The 11,415-nt window shown below is 36.9% G+C and overlaps 2 protein-coding genes across 11 annotated transcripts; one reads left to right on the plus strand and one right to left on the minus strand.

Annotated features, from left to right (window-relative positions):
• The first annotated feature begins 286 nt into the window (after positions 1–286).
• On the plus strand, positions 287–7,896 carry LOC114183788. 9 transcript variants are annotated; one of them, XM_028070929.1, is made up of 8 exons: positions 289–967; positions 1,288–1,483; positions 1,568–4,158; positions 4,534–4,587; positions 5,411–5,741; positions 6,356–6,448; positions 6,540–6,733; positions 7,321–7,896. In XM_028070929.1, the coding sequence occupies exons 1-5, from the start codon at positions 512–514 to the stop codon at positions 5,666–5,668; spliced, it is 3,555 nt and encodes a 1,184-aa protein (XP_027926730.1). In that variant the 5' UTR covers positions 289–511; the 3' UTR covers positions 5,669–5,741; positions 6,356–6,448; positions 6,540–6,733; positions 7,321–7,896. The 9 variants fall into 9 exon arrangements, with proteins under 9 accessions (XP_027926722.1, XP_027926726.1, XP_027926730.1 ...); XM_028070921.1 differs by having other exon boundaries at positions 287–967; positions 1,288–4,158; positions 6,346–6,448; XM_028070925.1 differs by having other exon boundaries at positions 287–967; positions 1,288–4,158; positions 6,346–6,438.
• A 596-nt stretch (positions 7,897–8,492) lies between these two features.
• Positions 8,493–10,226, minus strand: LOC114185636 (transcription factor FER-LIKE IRON DEFICIENCY-INDUCED TRANSCRIPTION FACTOR). Of its 2 annotated transcripts, none has more exons than XM_028073487.1 (4): positions 9,691–10,224; positions 9,217–9,414; positions 8,934–9,107; positions 8,493–8,830 (listed from the first exon to the last, which is right to left on the minus strand). In XM_028073487.1, exons 1-4 carry the CDS (start codon positions 10,195–10,197, stop codon positions 8,726–8,728), a joined length of 984 nt encoding a protein of 327 aa, XP_027929288.1. In that variant the 5' UTR covers positions 10,198–10,224; the 3' UTR covers positions 8,493–8,725. The 2 variants fall into 2 exon arrangements, with proteins under 2 accessions (XP_027929288.1, XP_027929289.1); XM_028073488.1 differs by having other exon boundaries at positions 8,765–8,857; positions 9,691–10,226.
• Between the last annotated feature and the right edge of the window lie 1,189 nt (positions 10,227–11,415).

Raw genomic sequence — 11,415 nt, forward strand, 5'->3', positions numbered from 1 at the left:
TTTGTTATAATAAGATATTGGTGGTGATATATTGTTATTAGTTAAATTCAAATAAATAAATATTGTTGATTAATGCTGAATAAATAAAAATGAATTTTTATAGAAAAATGATGTAGTTCCATAATTAAAGTAGCAAAATTATTAGAGATTAGAGAGTAGAAAAATAATAACTGCACTGTTAACAAAGTCTTATTTGATAGATAAGCATCAGATATTGTAAATACTTTTTTCAGTTTTCTCACAATGACTTGGAATTTTGAGTCGAGTTGAAGCCATAAGACCAAACTCCAACCGAAGAACTCCAAAGTCCACGTTTCAAACACCGCACTGCATCTATCTACTCTCTCTCTATATATATGCAAGTGCATCTTGCGAAACCAACTCCTGAAAACAAAAACACAATTTAAACAAAAAAGAAAAAGCAAAAAAAAAAAAGAGGGAAGAAGAATGGGATGAAGCTGGAAATCGAAATCTTGCAGAGTAAAGAAGAGAAGGCATTGACATTTGAAAGATGGAGCAACGAAACCCTTCTCCCTCGCCGTCACCCGTTCGAGTCCTCATTCGCCCTCCGTCTTCTCCCTCGCCCTCGTCCTCCGATCATCCTTCGCCGGCGCCGTCGCAGGCGCCGCTGACACGCGCCTCCGATGGCGTGGTGGTTGTCGGCTTCGTCGCGCGACGGCATGACGATTCCGCGCAGCTCCTCGACCGTGTCATCGACTCCAACGTCTTTGCCTCCGGTAATCTCGACGCCTCGCTCCTCGTCGACGATGAGGAGGCGAGGGAGTGGTTCGAGCGGAGGAGAATCAGCTACTTCCACGACCACGAGAGAGGGATTTTGTTCCTTCAGTTCTCTTCCACTCGCTGTCCCGCTATTCACCCGGCTGCGGACGTTGCGCCTCCGGGATTTGATTCCGCCGTCGAGGAGCACGAGTTCGGCGACCTCCAGGGAATGCTTTTCATGTTCTCTGTATGTCATTTTCTTCACTATTATAAATACCTTACATTTTATTATGTACACTTTTACAATATCAATAACCTAATCGTATAGGATAAATTATAGTTAGAGAAGGTCTGGTAATGTTTTTGATATTCATGTAATGAAAGTATGTGGGATTAGAGTTCGATTTACACTGTGAAAGAGATAAGTACACTAACCTTCGGTGAATTAGTATGTTGAATTTTACTGTTGTTGTTAGCTTTTTGTGAAATTACAGGGTGCGTGGTCTGTATTATTTTTATTTTAAATTGTGCGTGGTTGATGGTGTGATTGACGTCTTAGAAATGCAGGTTTGTCATGTTATTATATATATTCAGGAGGGGTCACACTTTGGTTCTAGGATTTTAAGGAATTTTCGTGTGCTGCAATCAGCTAAGCATGCAATGGCTCCCTTTGTTAGATCCCAAACTATGCCGCCTTTGCCGGCTAGATCGCACCCTTCACCGTCCTCTAGACCTGCTTCAGCAGCAAACAATTCTTCTCCAGGTAGAGGTGGTGGTAACTTGAGTCGCAATGTGTCGGCCATATCTCTCATGTCAGGTTTAGGTTCTTATGCTTCTTTGTTTCCAGGACAGTGCATACCTGTCACCCTGTTTGTATTCATCGATGACTTCTCCAGTTTATGTAATTCCAGTGCAAATGGGGAGGATACTTCAGATAGTACTTCACTTAGTCAGTCGTCTAGTTTGAGTGGAGCAGCCAAGGGAAACTTGTCTGCTAAAGGTTCTGGTTCGGTAGTAGTGCTGGCACGCCCTGCAAGTCGATCTGAAGGTGGATTTAGGAAGAAACTACAGTCATCTCTTGAAGCACAAATTCGCTTTCTGGTGAAGAAATGCCGGACGTTATCAGGTCCTGAAGTAACTCATCCTGGCATAAGAACTGCGGGTTCCTCAACTTCTGCTCCTTTGTTTTCACTTGATGCATCTAGAACAGTTGTCTTATTAGACCGGTTTTCAAATCAAAGAGGCGAGTCTCTTGAGTTTGCCAGTGGCCTTGTTGACGATGTGTTAAATGGGAAAGCAACTTCAGATTCCCTTTTGCTTGAAAGCCATAGTCAAAGTGCAACCAAAGAAGATTTAATATCAGTTAAGGAGTTCATTTACAGGCAATCTGATATTTTGAGAGGTAGAGGGGGACTAATTAATTCCAACAGTGGCTCAGCTGCTGGTGTTGGCATGGTTGCTGTTGCAGCAGCTGCAGCTGCTGCTTCAGCTGCATCTGGAAAAACGTTTAGTACTCCTGATCTTCCAAATTTTGAAGTTTGGTTATCTTCTAGTCGTCATATCTTGAGTGGAGTTCTCTGTGCAAAAGGTGGTTCCCTGGATGAATTTGATATTGTCAAAAGAAAACCTCATTCTCGGAATACTGTTTCATCCTCAGCGGAAGGATCTTTGAAGAGTACAAATCCTTTAGATGTTGCAGTAGCTTGGTTACAAAGTGGTAGAGGGTTGAACACTAAATTCTCGACTATGTGGTGCCAAAGAGCCATTCCAGCCGCAAAGGAAATTTATTTGAAAGACTTGCCTGCTTGTTATCCTACTTCACAACATGTGGTCCATTTAGATAAAGCATTAAATGCATTTCGCTCAATGGTGAAAGGACCTTCAGTGGAACTATTTGCAAAAAAATTGGAAGATGAATGCACTTCCATATGGAAATCAGGAAGGCAACTATGTGATGCTGTTAGTTTGACAGGAAACCCATGCATGCACCAAAGGTATGATGCTGAAACCAGTAATTCAGATTTAGGAGCCTCGCCCAGGCCACATTCAAGTGGCTATTTTTTCCTTCATGCTTGTGCTTGTGGGCGTTCCCGACAGTTACGTCCTGATCCTTTTGATTTTGAATCAGCTGATGACAGTTGCTTCTCTGACTGTGATAAGTTACTTCCTGCAGTCAAATTACCAGAAACAGAAGTTGCAGGGCCTGTTAAACCTTCTGCTTGGAGTTTGCTTCGTATTGGGGGTGCTAGCTACTATGAATCTTCTAGAGGCTTACTTCAAAGTGGATTTTCTGCCACTGAAAAATTTCTTTTCAAATGGACAATTTACCTAGAGAAAAAGAAAATACCAAATGGTTCTTCAGAGAGTATAGTGAAGCAAGGCTCTGTAATTAGGGCACCCAAGGTTGAATCCATTGCAGATGCAAAGAAAACTCGGGTTATACAAGCACACCCTGCTGTGCTGAACGGAGTGGAAGACATTGGAACATCTTTAGATGTCATGAAGGTTGATGATAAAAAGATAAGTTTTGGTAGAGGTTTCCCTATTTTCAAAATGAAAAAACCTTTTTCTGAGGTTGTTGCTGGATCTACGGCCAGTGATTCAGGATTCCCTCCTCTTCAACAAAGGAAGTTGCCTACACCAGGTTCAGAAAAGGGTATCAAACAAAGCAGGTCTAGTAACCAGACTGTTGAACAGGTTAATGCAGCCATTGATCATCAACTATCTCAAAAATCTCAAAATATTTCATCTACTCAGGGACATGTTGATGCTAATGGCAACAATATCAGCAGGGACAGTGATCCTTTTTTGCGGATTGGTAACAATGTATTACCTGTATACTTGAATGATGTTGAAAGGAACAAATCACATTCTTTGAAGCATGTAATAGTATATGTTGGATTTGAGCATGAATGCCCCCGTGGCCACCGTTTTCTGTTGAATGCAGAACATCTTTCCAAACTTGGATCTTCATACTCATCATCGGAAGAATCTCATGTATCTTCTATGGAGCCTTCTGGAATAAATCAGGCAGGTCATACTAAAGTAAGCAAGAATGCTTCCTGGAACAAAGTCCATCGAAGCTCAAATGAAATTCTTTCTGCAGCCTCAAATAAGGAGAGAGATGTGAACAAATCTAATGAAATGATTCCTAATGGTGATTCAAATTCAGATGGATTAATACATACTGACATTTCGCTAAAGCAATATAATTTGACTTCAACAAATACATTCGCAAAACCCCTGAATCTTACGAAGGATTTTGGAGGAGATACTCAAACTATTGGCATGGATGGTGGTGATCTTGCATGCTCCATGTTGAATCAAAACTTGCCTATCTACATGATCTGTCCTCACTGCAAGCTTTCAAGGAATAACAAGGATACACCAAAGGTTAAGTTTGCAAGTGGGATCTCACAGCTTAAAAGAATTTTTGTGGTAGGAGTTTACTTTATGTATAAGAATTAAATTATGTTTCAATTAGCATGATAATTTTCTTTTCCGTTAATAATAAAATGCATTTTGGAGTGTGTATGTCATTTTATTCTTCTGATTTCTTTTCTTATAAGCCTACAGTTTTGCACAAATTTCCTTATGGTTGTTTGTCTTTTACACTTTGTCTATGAACTTCACTTTTCACATATTTGCATTATGTTAAAAATATGACATTTTCTAGGGTAATCAACTCATCCATATATATTTAGCTGGTCTATGTTTGTGTGCCATTTGATATTAATGTTGACTGTTGAGTTTAATCCTTTTATTTTTAAATTATTATGAAATTGGCAAACTAATCTATGAATATTTTTTTAGGTGACACCCGCATTTCCAGTGATACTAGCATCATGCCCTGTTGTACAATTTGAGGTATGCCTTTATTCTTCCATTGTGCAGCTCTTGAAAATATTTGAATGTAAATTAACAATAGATAATTTGCATAATTAAAAAGCCTACTCTTTATGCATAGAGTTAAACTGCTCAACAAATGGATGCTTTATGATGTGAGGGAACTAACTTCTGTTGTGTACTATAGGCCAAGCTTGTTGATATGTGTAGCATTTTGTCTCTCACCATTTGTTTCATCTTTGTAATTGCTGGTATTGCTTTTACCAAAATGTTGTACAAGTACAATCAACAGAGAACTTGAAAGCCTTTAAAGTTACCTGTGAATTTTAGCTGCCATCTCTGAAATTGTTTAACTATTGGAGTTAAATTTATATGGCTGTCATGCGCTGATGCTTGACTAATAGCTGTTTGTTCAAGAAAAAAATCAACTTTTCAGGAAGGGAGAATTGCTTTGTGCAGTATTCAAGATCATTTGAATAATCTTTGTTTTTTTTAAATCAATTTTGCAGTGAGTAAAATTGATTTTGAGAGAAGTCGAGTAGAATTCAGTCTAGGTATGAGATCCACAAAACAGGCACACACACACACATTTAAGAAACGAGAATGGTTTATCTTCAAACCAAAGTAGTTCTATCTATCTATCTATATATATATATATATATATATATATATATATATATATCATTCCCCTAATTTAATATTTTCTTGAATCTTTCTAAATCAATGTCGATATCTAAAACGAAACCAACCCTCCAAATTTTGCAACCTTGTTGGTGTTTGTACTTTTCAAGTTATATAAATCTGCTGATCTGCTCAATTGTGTCTTGCTTTTTTGACCTTGTAGACATCATGCTTGCCTCCCTCAGTTCCAGATCGTGAGAAAAAATTGCAGTTTAGTCTTGGATGTGAGGTGATCTTGCCACCAGAGAGCTTCCTGACACTTAAATTACCATTTGTGTATGGTGTCCAGCTTGAAGATGGCAACAAACATCCTCTTAACCCCTTCGAACAGCAGCCTGAAATGACTGCCTGGATCGCCAAGGGCACAGTACTGCAGATCTTGTCCAAGTGGAACAGTGATGAGGGATATCAAGCACAGTAAAAGCTTACTAAAATTTTGAGTGGCGTTCCAAGATTGAAAAGGAATGAATGTCAATAGCTTCTCGAAAACTCAGGTGCAGCTTGTGCCCCCTCTTTCTTCCTTTTAGCTAACATCATATTTTGGAAATTTAATGGGCAAAAATATGCACCTTGCTATAGTTATTCAGTACAGAAACTAGATCCATTATACTAAAGGAAACAAATTATATTGTGTGCCCTTTCAAAGAAGCCCTTGGTACATCTGATGGAGGAAGGTAAAAAGTGTATATGAGATCATAGTTGGCAAGAGTATACTGTGGCAGGGTCCCGTCTAGTGAAAAACTTGTGCTAGAATGTCTTGATAATCAGGCTACCGCATGTCTATCTACTTTGAAGAACTAGCAGAAACCTTCTCACAAGTGTTCTTTTTTTTTTTTGCTTCGTGTGTTCTTGACAGAATATTTGCAAGTTGTGATTAAACTTTAGTCGGTACCTTTAAAACCGATTTGTAAAGTTTTCTTCACTCTATATTAGCTATATTATAGCATATTTTTTGCTTATAGAGATTATCTATGAATTTTGAAGGTCTAAAACTAATCGGTGAATGTGTTGGGTAAAAAATTAGGCTATTAATGCTGATTACAGTTTAATATTGTCTTGCATAAAATAATTGAGTTTGTGACTTTGCTGGGATTGGAGATGTGTGCAGGATACGTAACTCTGTGGATGATGGATATGTTCTGCAATTGAATTACTGAGATGTAATGGAAACTAGTGGAGTTCATTACTCAGGCATGAACTGGTAACATGGATGTTTTCTTTTGTACATTGTTTGTACTTAAATCTCCACCCTTTTAATTAGGTGCAATTGTTGGCCACTTGGTTATTTGCAGCTCTGTGGTACGCTTTCTAGCTTCTTCGTACGTTCTTGTATCTCATGTGGGTATCTGCAAATTCATGATTCAGTTATTGCTCTCTGGATTAATTTGGATGATATCGCCCCTTTACAAATGAAAGCACTCCATGATTAGAAGGAGCCTGAGCTATGTGCATCAATTACCAGAGAATCATCATGGTCGCAGTAATGGTATGTGACTATGCTTTCTGGACGCAGTTCCTTATTTGTTTTCGTATTTATCTTTAGTGTCCTCTCTTAAAAAAGACTTCATTTGTTATGATCCTTTTTCTCTTTAGCCTTCTTGACGGTAAATTTGTTGTGGGGTCTGCTTGGATCTTTATCTTAGTTTGAATAGTTGATACGTCCGTTCTACCAATATTGTGCAGCTTATTGTATAGAACTACAAAATAATATAAATAAGCAAATAAACTGTACAGTTTGTTAGGTCATGCAAAGTAGAGGTAAGTGTTGATTGATCGCTTATATTTGCACGTGTCACAGCTAATTGCATAACCAACTCTTGAATTTAGATTGAAGTCCATTAATTGATGTACTACTGGAATATGATGTTAAGGAGTAACTCTTGATACGCTATAAAAGAATCTCATTATCTCTTTCACATAATTCTTGGGCCAAAATACAGGCCTCGTTTCTGTGTTTTTATTTGTATATGTATGTTACTTATTTATGGTCATGTCCTTGTCACTAAATCTTCGAAATGTAGACTTTCAATTCGACTGATAGAGACTTACTATGAAGACGAAGTTTGCTTGCAGGTGATGCTCCTCAAAGTAGTAGGTGATGAAAGATAGGATGGGATGGATGGAGAAGATGATATAACGAGGACACTCACTGATATCTTTGTACTGATCTTGTTCTTTAACGTGAACCACAGTATATGAGCATTGATATTGACCGTGTGCATTTCACTATTATGACAAAAGCACCAAAGGATAAAAGGAGCAGGCGTGGACTAGGCAGGAAAATACCGTGCTCATTGGTGTACCAAGGTGGTGAAAAATGGTTGAACTGAAGCCTGTGAAAGCCTAAAATCGAGTGTTCTTGAAACTGTTGGCTTACGCATTACGTCATCTGGAGAACAAACAAACTGTAATTTTACGACTGAACTTTCGTTTTAGTCCGTAGGGTTAGAAGCATTGCTCGTTTTATTTTATTTCTTGATTTTTAACATCTTCGCTCATTTATTTTGTAAAAGTAAGTCATTCCATTTTATTTCTCTTCATTTTGCATTACAAAGGTTTAAAGAGAATGCCAACCTTCAAAATCGGATGAAGTAAATTTTGTAGAGTGGATAAATTTTCTTGGGATTCGAATTTGAAAATGATTCATAATTTTTTGGGTGAATTTTATACGCGAATTATTCCGGGGTGTTTAGAATTACTCTTCTTTTCCTTATAAAATAATGAAGATCAACGTAAATCCAAGTGTTGTGCACCCATCCAAAAATGTGACTAAGTAAATGTATTGACATGGTTGATTTTATTTTACAAAAAAAGTTTAAATGTAATTATATATGACTAAAAGAGTAATGTCACGAGAGTTATGAAATCATTGAATTATTTTATGGTAGTTACTTTAGAAGTTTATAATATTGTCAACCGTAATAACATTAGATGATAATTGTCATACGTGATTAAATTACATAATATGTAAACAGAGTTAACTTTACTTTATAAGTGGTTGAAGATTCACTGGTGGTTAAACAAAGTGATGGTATGAAATTAGTGATTAATAGTATCATTATTGAAATATATAATAGACTCATAGCTAATGATTAATGATGTTTAGAAGTCATTAACTATATTAAACGTCTGGTGCACATTTTCGAATGTGTGAATATTCACTACTCTTTTCTACCAGTCTCTGTCGAACGATTTTCTTTGTAGCACGAAATAATTTTAAAAATAACTTATTATGAACACTTGTGTTTGTAGGGTTTCGTGTTTTTCTAGTCTCTGTAGTGTTTTTATTTGTTCTGAAAATTGAAGAATTACACAGAACGAAGTGTTGTGGTGGTTATAGCATGTGATATCATACTACTATTATCATACTGATGGTGTAGGAGGTTCATACTTGCTCCAGATTGTGGCGTCCATTTTGTATTGTTTCACGGTTCATCACAATCTCTTAAATGGAACACGTCATACTCGGTGCATTAACTCAACCAGAAAAAGATGCCACGAATTCAAAACCTTGGTTCAGAAGAGCGCCAGTCACCCATAGCTTCAAATTTTGCAGGTTAATCTCTGGCTCAGACCCTTTTATCTGTTTTCAACACACCAATGAATTAATCTGTGACCAAAAATAATAACTCAATATTTAAACGAAACAGAATTATTCAATTCGAAAGGAGAGGAAAAAGGCTCACATTCAATGTAAATGTAAGTTGAAAACTGTTACAAACTGTAGCCAAGTTTGAATTCTGAACACTAAAGCCTGCAAGAGACTCAAGAGCTCTGAACAACGATGCAGCCACTCCTTCTCCTTTATTGCACACTATTTTTGCATAATACCCTCTTTTCTCCACTTGCACAATCTCCACCTACAAACAAGCATTCAGAAATTGTTGCAGCAATTAATGTACATATAGAAAGACTAACTAAAAAATTATGGAGTTAAGTTATATCAGGAATTTCCTTAATCAAACCTACCTGCATGATCTTCTTGCAGATTGGATGACTATTCCTTGCAGTTTGCACATTTTTGGGATTGTTAATTGATCCTTGATAATTTTCAGACACTAATAAAGATGCTTCAAGTCCTGCAACTTCAGCCTTCAGCTTCCTAGCTTGAGCTTGAAGTTCATGCACGTATGCTACTGCGTCTCCAATTATGGAAGCCTTGTCCATCTGTGTACATAGCTATATCAATTACATTTCACTCTCAAATATAAAAATCATGCTAGTCTTAGACTCCCTTTGGACAAATTTCAACATAAACAAACACTTACAGGAAAAGCATAGTTTAAGTAAGAAACTTAGTTAATTTTACCTTCATGTGTTTATAGAGAAATTCTTCCAAACAAAACTTTATTAACATATGTTCTTAGTTTCAAGCAACCCTCTTATATTAGACTTTATAATAACAGTTTTCCTAGCTTAATTAATCGAAATGGGGACACGTACCTTTGTTATGTTGGGAACCAAAGAACGCAATGCGTAAAGCTTCTCCTTCATTCGGCCTCTCCTTCTCCTCTCAGAAATGAGAGTCTTAGACCTGTCGTTTTTCAGTTTGGGTTTGGAATCATCGTTCTTGGTCGTTGTTGTTGTCGTTGTTGTTTCAGAAAAATGTTCTCCATCGTGTTCTTCTTCTTCTTCTTCTCTTTCTCCTTCTCCTTCTCCCTTTATCTCCCCATCAAAGCATGAAAAGGAGCTAAACGTGGAGCTTTGATCATAGACATTCACAGCATTGTTATAGTTCTGATCAAAAGGGTTTGCAGGGCATGGAAGGAGCTGATTGTTAACAAAACAATCAGTGATGAGATCAGAACTAAAGTCACAGTTAGCATCTTCATTCTCCCCTCTGATCAAATTGATGAACTGATCAAAATTTGGATTGTCAACGAAGTCATAAAGCTCAAAATCATTGATGTACGACGGTGTGTCTTGGTGAATTGCATCCATAGCGTTCATAGTTACAACTTGGTTAGTTAGAGGTCTGATCTTAATATATATAGAAGGTTGACATGATTATTAATATATAGTTTTGGTGTGAATGGAATAACAAGAGTTTCCTTTCATGTCACCAAGGTCTATTATTTTATTTCCACCATTGTTAATCAACTTAAGTAGAGATGCCTTTTATTTGGTTAGTATCTGTCAAAGGACCAAAACATGTAACCTACTTGTACACAAGATAGTTTTTTGTTGCTACTTGCATGTATTTTCTTTCAGAAACAGTGCTGAGAAAACTGTGGATGTTCAAGTAAAAGTTTTAGACTGTGTTAAGTAAGTAACCTTTTTCCAGAAGCAATTTTAAATAAAGCTGGTCATTTTCATATCATATGCTGAACAGCACTATTTTATGCTGCATTAGAAGAGGTTGAATATGGTAATGAGCATTTCTTGACTTTTATATTGATTGAAGTTGAAGCCAGTATTATTGTCAAGTTCATTATCACAAAAGGGTCACTTTCTATGCTGAGTACTGCAACATCTTCAGGATAAATAAATGCAAATTCACTACTGTTATAATGTGAACAGAATCTAGTGGGAACATGATGACGTGCCTCACATATTTTAAATTTCATAAAGCAAATGCTGTGGTTGCAAGTTAGTGATTTCACAATCATAACAGCCGTCAAACTTTGCACCACAGTAATACTCCCTATTTTGTAAAAATTATCAAACATTTGATAAAAAAAAAGAATCCACTGTTTCTTCTATAACTATTGACTTGTTACTGAAAGAAAAACATGCAGATATGAACTGCATATGTAACTGTGAAAAGTGAGAGTAAATATATAATCCCATTGACCTTGATCAGATGATTGAAGTTGTGGATCCTCTGACCCTTTCTTTTTTCAGGAGGAGAATCTAAACTGACATCATTGACCACGGTTTTGATGCCTTATTTAGTTTTATTTTATGATAGCTAAGTATCAGAAAGAACCACACGCAGAGTTGTTGAATTTCTTAATGAACATCACTGTTTTGGAACAATACTTGTGGAAGACACGAAAAGGGGTGTGTGAGACAACAGTGTGAGGTGACGCTTACACGTGCCATGGCTCACTGTAAACATTTTATTATAGTTAATAGTTCAATTCATCTCATTCTAACACGGGGTATTTTTAATAAGCTTCATAGCTGTTATACCATAGAAAAATAGGATTTTTTTTTTCTTCTGGT

The sequence above is a fragment of the Vigna unguiculata genome, chromosome 5, assembly GCF_004118075.2.
Source record: "Vigna unguiculata cultivar IT97K-499-35 chromosome 5, ASM411807v1, whole genome shotgun sequence".
Taxonomy (NCBI): Eukaryota; Viridiplantae; Streptophyta; class Magnoliopsida; order Fabales; family Fabaceae; genus Vigna; species Vigna unguiculata.